Source organism: Aquila chrysaetos, chromosome 17 (assembly GCF_900496995.4).
Source record: "Aquila chrysaetos chrysaetos chromosome 17, bAquChr1.4, whole genome shotgun sequence".
Taxonomy (NCBI): Eukaryota; Metazoa; Chordata; class Aves; order Accipitriformes; family Accipitridae; genus Aquila; species Aquila chrysaetos.
This window is the reverse complement of record NC_044020.1, coordinates 25364383-25378382: the sequence shown is the minus strand read 5'-3', so window position 1 is coordinate 25378382 and position 14000 is coordinate 25364383. Positions and strand designations below refer to the sequence as shown.

Genomic DNA, 14000 nt, shown 5'->3' with positions numbered 1-14000 from the left:
TTGAACTTGAGGATGCTTGGCCATGCCCTGGCTGCTACATCAAGGTGCTCCAAGGAGAGCCTGGCCTGGAGCTGGTTCTGTGCAAGAAATGACTGAGTAGGAAGAGACTTTAGTACAGAAAAGAAATAACTGAGATAATACGTGATAGAAGTTTACAAACCCAAGACTGGCAAAGAGAGAGTGGGTGGGGATCAACTATTCACCATCTACTGACTTTGTCAGAGCTAGTTGAGAAGCAAATAGAGAATAGGAAGCAAGTTCTTGAGATCCTCAGCTGAAAAGAAGTCAAATCCCTGATTCTCAGGCAAAACTCTCCTGAAATCCGCTCAGACAGGGCCTGAGCAAGCAGGGTGGGGCTTCTTGTCCAGTCTTTGGGACTTTGTGACTAGGTGCATTCTCGATCTGGTCCGGATTTACTGAATGGCACCACTTTTAGGCAGCTACCCTGTGAAGGGTGTTAATTCTTAGCAGTGACTGCCGGAGGCTGGAATGAGGTGTCAGTAGAGTAAGTGCTCTGTAGCTTCCCTGCTTCCTACCCTGCTTCCTACGCTCTGTTCTCAAGTACCAGCTGATGGCTATAGTCAAGGATAGGATACTGGGATGGACGGAACTCAGGTCTGGGCCCTGCGGGACTCTCCTGTCAACACTGTAGAAAAGTCAAAATGGAAACTTTCCTGGCGAGGGGTGCCTGGGCTGGACCTTCCATGGCTCCAGCTCACGGGAGCACATGGATCCAGCAGAGTGAGGGGAATTCACCAAGCGGACGTTAGTTCTGACTTCATTTTGTGGATGAATACTTACCTGTGTTTTCTGAAGGTGTGCTACTGTACTTCTGGACAATATTATGGGAATTAAGAAAAGAAATCAATATTCCACACACAGAATCTGTCCAGTTCTAATTAATGAGGTTAATAACTGCAAAAAAAAAAAAAAAAAAAGGCTGTCTGTTTCGAAAGTATAGATGGCTTTGGGTGGTTTTATGCATTTATACATCATAGCCCATGCACAGGGATGAAAAACAAGCAGTGTTTTCCGCTTCCCTTTCCCCCTACATTTAGAGAGTGTAAGAACTTTTCTGTTTTGTGAAAAGGTTATGCTCGTGATTCAGGGAGAGCGCTTCCAAAAAGCAGGACGTAACTGAAATGAAATGAAATAGACTGGACGCATCAAAATCAAGGCATTTAATAAAACAAAACATCTTTTTTTCTTCCCTAAAAGCTACGTTAAAAACACCTAAATAAACGTTCGTTCAAAACTGAGAGAAGGCTCCTTGTTCTGGGGGTATGTAGGAATTTTTCAAAGCAATGAAGCCAACTAGATGACATTATCTGGGGGATTGGGCTCAATAGGCGCGGGAAGCTTTTTTCCTTGTTCTTCTCTGTTAAAAGCATCATAGATGGAACCTTTGGTGACAGCTTTGGCCGGAGCTGAGATATCTGCGATCCCAACGTGATTTTTTTTTGGCTATCCTGGAACTGGTGGTGATGGTGTATGCATTGCTTCTGTAGCATTTCATGGCAGACATGCAAAAAGTTTCTTTCATCCCTCTTCTGAAGTTGGCATTATACACGGAGTAGAGGGTTGGCTTGGAGGCTGAAGAGCTGAAAGAAACCCAGGCGACGGCCAGGAAAAGCAAGGCACTCTTTCTGTAGTCTGTTTCCTGCGGGTGCCACAGCTGTACCACGTAGAAAGGGAGCCAGGACAGGAGGAAGACCGAGTTGAGCGTTAAGAACATCTTGATGGTTTTCACTTTTGTTCTTGGGACAATATTCATTGTCCTCCTGACAGTCCTGCCATCGGTGCCTATTCTCCAAATGTACCTGATGACCTTCTGGTAGAAGAGGATGATGAGGATGGAAGGGATCAGAAACACCACCAAGAGGTGGATGGCACCGTAGAGGGCTCCTTCCCAAGAACTGGGGAGAAAGAAGTTGCAGTGGTCGTCGCTGTTGGAGCCGTAGAAAAAGAAAGCCGGTGATGCCAATACAGCGTCAAAGAGCCAGGAGGCCAGGATCATTTTCTTGGCTTTCTCCCTGGACACTTTGAAGCTCAGGGGGTAGAGGATAGTGTAGAATCGATCCACGCATATCGAGAGGAGCACGTATATCTGGACGCCAGGGGCGAGGTACTGCACGTACCTTACCAGCTTGCACATCGCGTTCCCCAGCATCCACCTGCCATAGGTAAACTGAAGCAGCACGAAGGGCACGCTTGCGACACTGATGAGAAGGTCTGCGCAAGCCAGGGAGACGACAAAATAGTTGGTGGTGGATTGCGTCCTCCTGCTCCTGTGGATCACTAAGCAGACGAGGGAGTTTCCAAAGACGGAGACCAGCCACAACGCTCCCAAAACCATGCTGGCTGCCGCGATTTCCCCCAGCCTCAGTTGATACTGCAAGACAGTGTGGTTCCTGCTTGAGGGGGGTCCTGTGGGTGACTCGGTCACCCTGTGGCCAGCAGGAGGGGTGGAGGTTTCGGGGTAGCTCTTGTTCTGCAGCAGGAGCAATAAGGTAGGGAGAACAAAAGGAGCGCTGCTGTTATCCACGCTGTGGGCAAACATGGCCAGGTCTTTTGCTCAGGCTGCATGAAGAGAGAAGAGAAAAGGTGCTGTTTAACAAGTATGTGTGAAAGACCTACCTTAGGCAAGGAAAGGTAACTTTAAGTAGTATATGTGCTACTTAAAGCAGTAGATTTCAGAGAAGCGGTCAGAAATATATGGTGAGCCTGTCTGGTACAGCAGAGGCCGTTAAGGTTCCTGCGGATTTTTGTTACTGGCTTGACTGTTTCAGGACAGGCATTTCTGTCCTCTGCAAGAGAAATGTCCTTTTCACAGCTAGAGGCTGGGGTGCAGTTTCACCAATGCTGGTGACCTGCAAAGCGAGTGAGCGGAATATGCCCCACCGAGCCCAAAAACGAGCTGTACTTCCCAGTGTCTGGGGGGGTGGCAAAACCCCAGACCATCAGTGTCCCTGCTCCCTTGACTGGACATAAATGCGTCAAGTAGAGAGACAAGGGAGGTGTTTCCTATACCGAGAGGTGGAATGGGAAGTAATATTTTCCATGATAAGGAGATCTTCATTGATAAGGATACTAGCAGCCCAACCCTGCTCCCATCCAATCGTTAGTAACTTTGGTGTTAATATCCCTCCTATCCCTGAATCTTTGTGTTTGTGGAGGTAATTTTGGTAGGTAAGCAAGGTCTGGGTTTGAAGGCGAAGGAAAGATGAGCACATTGGAAGGACTGGCAGCGAGCTGGGTGGGTGCTCATCACCGTGAATCCTCCTCAGCCCTCCCACAGCGAGGAAATTTTCATCATGAGCGGGACATTGTATACCTTAAAGCATCTGCCCTGAACATCAACGCTGTCCCCGCACGTCTTTTTGCCTCTTAAGTTAGCCGCCCCATCGAGGGCAGCATTTCCCTCTGTCACCCTGAGAACAAGGTGGCACGACAACCTCTTCCCAAAACGCACAGGAGACTTTTTTATCAACGGCAGAGTTTTGATTCGGAAGGAAGACTCTGGGGGAGGAGGGAAATGTCCTCATCCAGCTGAGATATGGGGGGATTTCCAGCCGCAGAGCCTCGGGTTGTGTCGGTAGAACTGTCGCTACTAGATGCGACTGCCGTGTCAGCCGTCGAGGCTCTCTGTGCGCTGGAGAAAACCCGGGGAGAGGGTCGATGTCCTTACCTCGGTCAGGGACCTCCCAAGCAGCAAGTGTGACTCTTGACAGCTCACCCTGTCGAGGCCGGCTGCCGAGCGAAGCCCGTCCTCCACCGAGCTGCAGGTTCTGCAGGTCTTTGGGTGACCCAAGGGACAACTGAAGGGTTGTCCTGAGCAACTGACACCAACACAGAACACGGAACCTCTGCCCACAGCTGTGTCACGGGGGAACCCTTGCCCAGCTCTGGGAAGGGACCCAGTCGCCTTGTCTGGGCCTTGGGACGTGCCAAATTTCTAAGCTCAGCAATCCTCTGTCGACACGACCTGTGGGTTTGCAGGGGTGCGGGGGTTGCCAGCCGAGTCCAAGCCCTGCTGTTCTTTTTAAAAGCGAATGGCTCAGCTTCCAGTCCCCCCTTTCCCCTTTTCCTTCCCAGCAGGTCCCCTGCTTTTCTTGCCAGACCCTCGCTTGCAGTCCTTCCTCCTTCTTTCCATCCCCCGTACAGACATTGCCTTGCCTGGGTACTGGTAACACGTAGCCTTCACGGCTCTGAGGCCGGGTAGTGAACATCACCAAATCGGTGAGCACGAGGCAAGAAGGGAGCTTGGAACTGGGTTTAAAGGAGATGATGGCTCTGTTTGTTAGCTGCCAAACAGCTCCCTAGGACAGGTGGATAGTAGTTGGGCTTGGGGGCCCTCAGTGTTTACCTCTCTAAAGCAGCACAGAGCAGTCATCCAGCATGGACTCTCATTGCTGCTGGCTAGAACGCCTCCCCTAATGCTAACGGGGTCAGCAATCCGTCTCCTTTTTAGACGGTGCTTTTCACCCACCTGGCCGCTCGAGTGACCTCTGTATTTCTGAGCTAGCACTGAAATACAGCTGCTGGGACCTGCCAGCGTTGTTCCCTCATCCTCGTGATAGGAGTAGACCTACATCCCGTGTGGAGCAAGCCAAATTCGCCTCCAGAGTAAAGTCTTCAAGCTGGTGGGCCCAAGGTATACATGCCCACGAGGCGGAGGTGCCTACCCCCTTGTTCAGCTGGGACGTAGGGCTTGCCACCAGGACCAAAGCCCTGGCCGGTCCCGTTGGGTTGTTTTCTCACTGCGCTGGCAGAGAAACAGCAGCAGGAGCCGGCTGCACCTGCAGGCACCGCTCCCTGCCAGCTTGTCTCCTCTGGAACGCCTGTTGGGACCTCTTCAAGCATGCACCCGTGGAGGATGCTGTCAGGCGAGCGTGTAAGCGCAGAGCTGGTTTTTCTGCTCCTGCCTGGCAAAAAGCACTGCTTGCTGCAGGTGCCACAGGCGTACCTGAGAAGAAGGGGCTCAGGCTAGGAGACGCACTAAATTTAAGACGTGAGGAGTCCCTGGGTGCCTGGTACAGCCATGGCCCCTTTTCCTTTTGATGAGCAGGTCTTCTCCCAGGTGGTGCCCACCCCTGGCTTCTGGGTGGGTGCAGCAGGCTGGGTGTAAAAGCAGCTCGAGAGGAGGCGGGGAGGGTCAGACCAAGGGGAGGACTTTTCTCGGGCGGTTTGGACCACGAGACCTCTGGAGAGGCGCAATGAGGAAGATGCAAAAGCGTTCAGTGCTGGCCTGATGCTGACCCTACTGGGGCAGTGGGAATTTTACCACTAATGTCGGTGGGCTCAGGGTTAGGCCAGCAATGCGCACGTATGGACATCTTACCCTTGGGATCTGAACAAGGAGGAAAACCCCAGTGCAAGGATATTCACAGGGACCTAATGAAAGGAAGTAGAGAAGGATTTGGGTAGATTTATGCATTTATGCATTACACCGTGGCCCATGTGCAAGGATGAAAAACAAGCAGTGTTTTCCGCTTTCCTTTTCCCCCTACATTTAGAGAGTGTAAGGACTTTTCTGTTTTGTGAAAGGTTATGCTTGTGATTCAGGGAGAGCAGTTCCAAAAAGCAGGACGTAACTGAAATGAAACGAAATAGACTGGACGCATCAAAATCAAGGCATTTAATAAAATAAAACATCTTTTTTTCTTCCTAAAAGTTGTGTTAAAAATACGTAAATATACCTTGGTTCAAAACTGAGAGAAAGCTCCTTGTTCTGGGGGGTACATAGGAATGTTTCAAAGCAATGAAGCCAACTAGACAAATGTATTTGGGGGATTGGACTGAATAGGCCAGGCAAGCTTTTTTTCCTTTGCTTCTCTGTTAAAAGCATCATAGATGGAATCTTTGGTGACAGTTTTGGCCGGAGCTGAGATATCTGCGATCCCAACGTGATTTTTTTTGGCTATCCTGGAACTGGTGGTGATGGTGTATGCATTGCTTCTGTAGCATTTCATGGCAGACATGCAAAAAGTTTCTTTCATCCCTCTTCTGAAGTTGGCATTATACACGGAGTAGAGGGTTGGCTTGGAGGCTGAAGAGCTGAAAGAAACCCAGGCGACGGCCAGGAAAAGCAAGGCACTCTTTCTGTAGTCTGTTTCCTGCGGGTGCCACAGCTGTACCACGTAGAAAGGGAGCCAGGACAGGAGGAAGACCGAGTTGAGCGTTAAGAACATCTTGATGGTTTTCACTTTTGTTCTTGGGACAATATTCATTGTCCTCCTGACAGTCCTGCCATCGGTGCCTATTCTCCAAATGTACCTGATGACCTTCTGGTAGAAGAGGATGATGAGGATGGAAGGGATCAGAAACACCACCAAGAGGTGGATGGCACCGTAGAGGGCTCCTTCCCAAGAACTGGGGAGAAAGAAGTTGCAGTGGTCGTCGCTGTTGGAGCCGTAGAAAAAGAAAGCCGGTGATGCCAATACAGCGTCAAAGAGCCAGGAGGCCAGGATCATTTTCTTGGCTTTCTCCCTGGACACTTTGAAGCTCAGGGGGTAGAGGATAGTGTAGAATCGATCCACGCATATCGAGAGGAGCACGTATATCTGGACGCCAGGGGCAAGGTACTGCACGTACCTTACCAGCTTGCACATCGCGTTCCCCAGCATCCACCTGCCATAGGTAAACTGAAGCAGCACGAAGGGCACGCTTGCGACACTGATGAGAAGGTCTGCGCAAGCCAGGGAGACGACAAAATAGTTGGTGGTGGATTGCGTCCTCCTGCTCCTGTGGATCACTAAGCAGACGAGGGAGTTTCCAAAGACGGAGACCAGCCACAACGCTCCCAAAACCATGCTGGCTGCCCGCGATTTCCCCCAGCCTCAGTTGATACTGCAAGACAGTGTGGTTCCTGCTTGAGGGGGGTCCTGTGGGTGACTCGGTCACCCTGTGGCCAGCAGGAGGGGTGGAGGTTTCGGGGTAGCTCTTGTTCTGCAGCAGGAGCAATAAGGTAGGGAGAACAAAAGGAGCGCTGCTGTTATCCACGCTGTGGGCAAACATGGCCAGGTCTTTTGCTCAGGCTGCATGAAGAGAGAAGAGAAAAGGTGCTGTTTAACAAGTATGTGTGAAAGACCTACCTTAGGCAAGGAAAGGTAACTTTAAGTAGTATATGTGCTACTTAAAGCAGTAGATTTCAGAGAAGCGGTCAGAAATATATGGTGAGCCTGTCTGGTACAGCAGAGGCCGTTAAGGTTCCTGCGGATTTTTGTTACTGGCTTGACTGTTTCAGGACAGGCATTTCTGTCCTCTGCAAGAGAAATGTCCTTTTCACAGCTAGAGACTGGGGTGCAGTTTCACCAATGCTGGTGACCTGCAAAGCGAGTGAGCGGAATATGCCCCACCGAGCCCAAAAACGAGCTGTACTTCCCAGTGTCTGGGGGGGTGGCAAAACCCCAGACCATCAGTGTCCCTGCTCCCTTGACTGGACATAAATGCGTCAAGTAGAGAGGACAAGGGAGGTGTTTCCTATACCGAGAGGTGGAATGGGAAGTAATATTTTCCATGATAAGGAGATCTTCATTGATAAGGATACTAGCAGCCCAACCCTGGTCCCATCCAATCGTTAGTAACTTTGGTGTTAATATCCCTCCTATCCCTGAATCTTGTGTTTGTGGAGGTAATTTTGGTAGGTAAGCAAGGTCTGGGTTTGAAGGCGAAGGAAAGATGAGCACATTGGAAGGACTGGCAGCGAGCTGGGTGGGTGCTCATCACCGTGGATCCTCCTCAGCCCTCCCACAGCGAGGAAATTTTCATCATGAGCGGGACATTGTATACCTTAAAGCATCTGCCCTGAACATCAACGCTGTCCCCGCACGTCTTTTTGCCTCTTAAGTTAGCCGCCCCATCGAGGGCAGCATTTCCCTCTGTCACCCTGAGAACAAGGTGGCACGACAACCTCTTCCCAAAACGCACAGGAGACTTTTTATCAACGGCAGAGTTTTGATTCGGAAGGAAGACTCTGGGGGAGGAGGGAAATGTCCTCATCCAGCTGAGATATGGGGGGATTTCCAGCCGCAGAGCCTCGGGTTGTGTCGGTAGAACTGTCGCTACTAGATGCGACTGCCGTGTCAGCCGTCGAGGCTCTCTGTGCGCTGGAGAAAACCCGGGGAGAGGGTCGATGTCCTTACCTCGGTCAGGGACCTCCCAAGCAGCAAGTGTGACTCTTGACAGCTCACCCTGTCGAGGCCGGCTGCCGAGCGAAGCCCGTCCTCCACCGAGCTGCAGGTTCTGCAGGTCTTTGGGTGACCCAAGGGACAACTGAAGGGTTGTCCTGAGCAACTGACACCAACACAGAACACGGAACCTCTGCCCACAGCTGTGTCACGGGGGAACCCTTGCCCAGCTCTGGGAAGGGACCCAGTCGCCTTGTCTGGGCCTTGGGACGTGCCAAATTTCTAAGCTCAGCAATCCTCTGTCGACACGACCTGTGGGTTTGCAGGGGTGCGGGGGTTGCCAGCCGAGTCCAAGCCCTGCTGTTCTTTTTAAAAGCGAATGGCTCAGCTTCCAGTCCCCCCTTTCCCCTTTTCCTTCCCAGCAGGTCCCCTGCTTTTCTTGCCAGACCCTCGCTTGCAGTCCTTCCTCCTTCTTTCCATCCCCCGTACAGACATTGCCTTGCCTGGGTACTGGTAACACGTAGCCTTTACGGCTCTGAGGCCGGGTAGTGAACATCACCAATCGGTGAGCACGAGGCAAGAAGGGAGCTTGGAACTGGGTTTAAAGGAGATGATGGCTCTGTTTGTTAGCTGCCAAACAGCTCCCTAGGACAGGTGGATAGTAGTTGGGCTTGGGGGCCCTCAGTGTTTACCTCTCTAAAGCAGCACAGAGCAGTCATCCAGCATGGACTCTCATTGCTGCTGGCTAGAACGCCTCCCCTAATGCTAACGGGGTCAGCAATCCGTCTCCTTTTTAGACGGTGCTTTTCACCCACCTGGCCGCTCGAGTGACCTCTGTATTTCTGAGCTAGCACTGAAATACAGCTGCTGGGACCTGCCAGCGTTGTTCCCTCATCCTCGTGATAGGAGTAGACCTACATCCCGTGTGGAGCAAGCCAAATTCGCCTCCAGAGTAAAGTCTTCAAGCTGGTGGGCCCAAGGTATACATGCCCACGAGGCGGAGGTGCCTACCCCCTTGTTCAGCTGGGACGTAGGGCTTGCCACCAGGACCAAAGCCCTGGCCGGTCCCGTTGGGTTGTTTCTCACTGCGCTGGCAGAGAAACAGCAGCAGGAGCCGGCTGCACCTGCAGGCACCGCTCCCTGCCAGCTTGTCTCCTCTGGAACGCCTGTTGGGACCTCTTCAAGCACGCACCCGTGGAGGATGCTGTCAGGCGAGCGTGTAAGCGCAGAGCTGGTTTTTTCTGCTCCTGCCTGGCAAAAAGCACTGCTTGCTGCAGGTGCCACAGGAGTACCTGAGAAGAAGGGGCTCAGGCTAGGAGACGCACTAAATTTAAGACGTGAGGAGTCCCTGGGTGCCTGGTACAGCCATGGCCCCTTTTCCTTTTGATGAGCAGGTCTTCTCCCAGGTGGTGCCCCCCCCTGGCTTCTGGGTGGGTGCAGCAGGCTGGGTGTAAAAGCAGCTTGAGAGGAGGCGGGGAGGGTCAGACCAAGGGGAGGACTTTTCTCGGGCGGTTTGGACCATGAGACCTCTGGAGAGGCGCAATGAGGAAGATGCAAAAGCGTTCAGTGCTGGCCTGATGCTGACCCTACCGGGGCAGTGGGAATTTTACCACTAATGTCGGTGGGCTCAGGGTTAGGCCAGCAATGCCCACGTATGGACATCTTACCCTTGGGATCTGAACAAGGAGGAAAACCCCAGTGCAAGGATATTCACAGGGACCTAATGAAAGGAAGTAGAGAAGGATTTGGGTAGATTTCTGCATTTATGCATTACACTGTGGCCCACGTGCAAGGATGAAAAACAAGCAGTGTTTTCCGCTTTCCTTTTCCCCCTACATTTAGAGAGTGTAAGGACTTTTCTGTTTTGTGAAAAGGTTATGCTTGTGATTCAGGGAGAGCAGTTCCAAAAAGCAGGACGTAACTGAACTGAAACGAAATAGACTGGACGCATCAAAATCAAGGCATTTAATAAAATAAAACATCTTTTTTTCTTCCCTAAAAGTTGTGTTAAAAATACGTAAATATACCTTGGTTCAAAACTGAGAGAAAGCTCCTTGTTCTGGGGGTACATAGGAATGTTTCAAAGCAATGAAGCCAACTAGACAAATGTATTTGGGGGATTGGACTGAATAGGCCAGGCAAGCTTTTTTTCCTTTGCTTCTCTGTTAAAAGCATCATAGATGGAATCTTTGGTGACAGTTTTGGCCGGAGCTGAGATATCTGCGATCCCAACGTGATTTTTTTTGGCTATCCTGGAACTGGTGGTGATGGTGTATGCATTGCTTCTGTAGCATTTCATGGCAGACATGCAAAAAGTTTCTTTCATCCCTCTTCTGAAGTTGGCATTATACACGGAGTAGAGGGTTGGCTTGGAGGCTGAAGAGCTGAAAGAAACCCAGGCGACGGCCAGGAAAAGCAAGGCACTCTTTCTGTAGTCTGTTTCCTGCGGGTGCCACAGCTGTACCACGTAGAAAGGGAGCCAGGACAGGAGGAAGACCGAGTTGAGCGTTAAGAACATCTTGATGGTTTTCACTTTTGTTCTTGGGACAATATTCATTGTCCTCCTGACAGTCCTGCCATCGGTGCCTATTCTCCAAATGTACCTGATGACCTTCTGGTAGAAGAGGATGATGAGGATGGAAGGGATCAGAAACACCACCAAGAGGTGGATGGCACCGTAGAGGGCTCCTTCCCAAGAACTGGGGAGAAAGAAGTTGCAGTGGTCGTCGCTGTTGGAGCCGTAGAAAAAGAAAGCCGGTGATGCCAATACAGCGTCAAAGAGCCAGGAGGCCAGGATCATTTTCTTGGCTTTCTCCCTGGACACTTTGAAGCTCAGGGGGTAGAGGATAGTGTAGAATCGATCCACGCATATCGAGAGGAGCACGTATATCTGGACGCCAGGGGCGAGGTACTGCACGTACCTTACCAGCTTGCACATCGCGTTCCCCAGCATCCACCTGCCATAGGTAAACTGAAGCAGCACGAAGGGCACGCTTGCGACACTGATGAGAAGGTCTGCGCAAGCCAGGGAGACGACAAAATAGTTGGTGGTGGATTGCGTCCTCCTGCTCCTGTGGATCACTAAGCAGACGAGGGAGTTTTCCAAAGACGGAGACCAGCCACAACGCTCCCAAAACCATGCTGGCTGCCGCGATTTCCCCCAGCCTCAGTTGATACTGCAAGACAGTGTGGTTCCTGCTTGAGGGGGGTCCTGTGGGTGACTCGGTCACCCTGTGGCCAGCAGGAGGGGTGGAGGTTTCGGGGTAGCTCTTGTTCTGCAGCAGGAGCAATAAGGTAGGGAGAACAAAAGGAGCGCTGCTGTTATCCACGCTGTGGGCAAACATGGCCAGGTCTTTTGCTCAGGCTGCATGAAGAGAGAAGAGAAAAGGTGCTGTTTAACAAGTATGTGTGAAAGACCTACCTTAGGCAAGGAAAGGTAACTTTAAGTAGTATATGTGCTACTTAAAGCAGTAGATTTCAGAGAAGCGGTCAGAAATATATGGTGAGCCTGTCTGGTACAGCAGAGGCCGTTAAGGTTCCTGCGGATTTTTGTTACTGGCTTGACTGTTTCAGGACAGGCATTTCTGTCCTCTGCAAGAGAAATGTCCTTTTCACAGCTAGAGACTGGGGTGCAGTTTCACCAATGCTGGTGACCTGCAAAGCGAGTGAGCGGAATATGCCCCACCGAGCCCAAAACGAGCTGTACTTCCCAGTGTCTGGGGGGGTGGCAAAACCCCAGACCATCAGTGTCCCTGCTCCCTTGACTGGACATAAATGCGTCAAGTAGAGAGACAAGGGAGGTGTTTCCTATACCGAGAGGTGGAATGGGAAGTAATATTTTCCATGATAAGGAGATCTTCATTGATAAGGATACTAGCAGCCCAACCCTGCTCCCATCCAATCGTTAGTAACTTTGGTGTTAATATCCCTCCTATCCCTGAATCTTTGTGTTTGTGGAGGTAATTTTGGTAGGTAAGCAAGGTCTGGGTTTGAAGGCGAAGGAAAGATGAGCACATTGGAAGGACTGGCAGCGAGCTGGGTGGGTGCTCATCACCGTGAATCCTCCTCAGCCCTCCCACAGCGAGGAAATTTTCATCATGAGCGGGACATTGTATACCTTAAAGCATCTGCCCTGAACATCAACGCTGTCCCCGCACGTCTTTTTGCCTCTTAAGTTAGCCGCCCCATCGAGGGCAGCATTTCCCTCTGTCACCCTGAGAACAAGGTGGCACGACAACCTCTTCCCAAAACGCACAGGAGACTTTTTTATCAACGGCAGAGTTTTGATTCGGAAGGAAGACTCTGGGGGAGGAGGGAAATGTCCTCATCCAGCTGAGATATGGGGGGATTTCCAGCCGCAGAGCCTCGGGTTGTGTCGGTAGAACTGTCGCTACTAGATGCGACTGCCGTGTCAGCCGTCGAGGCTCTCTGTGCGCTGGAGAAAACCCGGGGAGAGGGTCGATGTCCTTACCTCGGTCAGGGACCTCCCAAGCAGCAAGTGTGACTCTTGACAGCTCACCCTGTCGAGGCCGGCTGCCGAGCGAAGCCCGTCCTCCACCGAGCTGCAGGTTCTGCAGGTCTTTGGGTGACCCAAGGGACAACTGAAGGGTTGTCCTGAGCAACTGACACCAACACAGAACACGGAACCTCTGCCCACAGCTGTGTCACGGGGGGAACCCTTGCCCAGCTCTGGGAAGGGACCCAGTCGCCTTGTCTGGGCCTTGGGACGTGCCAAATTTCTAAGCTCAGCAATCCTCTGTCGACACGACCTGTGGGTTTGCAGGGGTGCGGGGGTTGCCAGCCGAGTCCAAGCCCTGCTGTTCTTTTTAAAAGCGAATGGCTCAGCTTCCAGTCCCCCCTTTCCCCTTTTCCTTCCCAGCAGGTCCCCTGCTTTTCTTGCCAGACCCTCGCTTGCAGTCCTTCCTCCTTCTTTCCATCCCCCGTACAGACATTGCCTTGCCTGGGTACTGGTAACACGTAGCCTTTACGGCTCTGAGGCCGGGTAGTGAACATCACCAAATCGGTGAGCACGAGGCAAGAAGGGAGCTTGGAACTGGGTTTAAAGGAGATGATGGCTCTGTTTGTTAGCTGCCAAACAGCTCCCTAGGACAGGTGGATAGTAGTTGGGCTTGGGGGCCCTCAGTGTTTACCTCTCTAAAGCAGCACAGAGCAGTCATCCAGCATGGACTCTCATTGCTGCTGGCTAGAACGCCTCCCCTAATGCTAACGGGGTCAGCAATCCGTCTCCTTTTTAGACGGTGCTTTTCACCCACCTGGCCGCTCGAGTGACCTCTGTATTTCTGAGCTAGCACTGAAATACAGCTGCTGGGACCTGCCAGCGTTGTTCCCTCATCCTCGTGATAGGAGTAGACCTACATCCCGTGTGGAGCAAGCCAAATTCGCCTCCAGAGTAAAGTCTTCAAGCTGGTGGGCCCAAGGTATACATGCCCACGAGGCGGAGGTGCCTACCCCCTTGTTCAGCTGGGACGTAGGGCTTGCCACCAGGACCAAAGCCCTGGCCGGTCCCGTTGGGTTGTTTTCTCACTGCGCTGGCAGAGAAACAGCAGCAGGAGCCGGCTGCACCTGCAGGCACCGCTCCCTGCCAGCTTGTCTCCTCTGGAACGCCTGTTGGGACCTCTTCAAGCACGCACCCGTGGAGGATGCTGTCAGGCGAGCGTGTAAGCGCAGAGCTGGTTTTTCTGCTCCTGCCTGGCAAAAAGCACTGCTTGCTGCAGGTGCCACAGGCGTACCTGAGAAGAAGGGGCTCAGGCTAGGAGACGCACTAAATTTAAGACGTGAGGAGTCCCTGGGTGCCTGGTACAGCCATGGCCCCTTTTCCTTTTGATGAGCAGGTCTTCTCCCAGGTGGTGC

General features: G+C 51.9%; 2 protein-coding genes and 1 pseudogene across 2 annotated transcripts; all 3 read right to left on the bottom strand.

The window, feature by feature from the left end:
* Positions 1-1314: 1314 nt before the first annotated feature.
* Positions 1315-5734, bottom strand: LOC115352682 (annotated as a pseudogene).
* LOC115352683 (probable G-protein coupled receptor 19) lies at positions 5734-8967 on the bottom strand. Its single transcript, XM_030041228.1, is given in 3 exon segments — positions 5734-6821; positions 6823-7037; positions 8945-8967. Coding segments are annotated over 2 exon segments (1245 nt in total). The 5' UTR covers positions 7018-7037; positions 8945-8967; the 3' UTR covers positions 5734-5771.
* A 1112-nt stretch (positions 8968-10079) lies between these two features.
* Positions 10080-13425, bottom strand: LOC115352680 (probable G-protein coupled receptor 19). Its single transcript, XM_030041227.2, is given in 3 exon segments — positions 10080-11229; positions 11231-11493; positions 13403-13425. Coding segments are annotated over 2 exon segments (1245 nt in total). The 5' UTR covers positions 11474-11493; positions 13403-13425; the 3' UTR covers positions 10080-10227.
* Between the last annotated feature and the right edge of the window lie 575 nt (positions 13426-14000).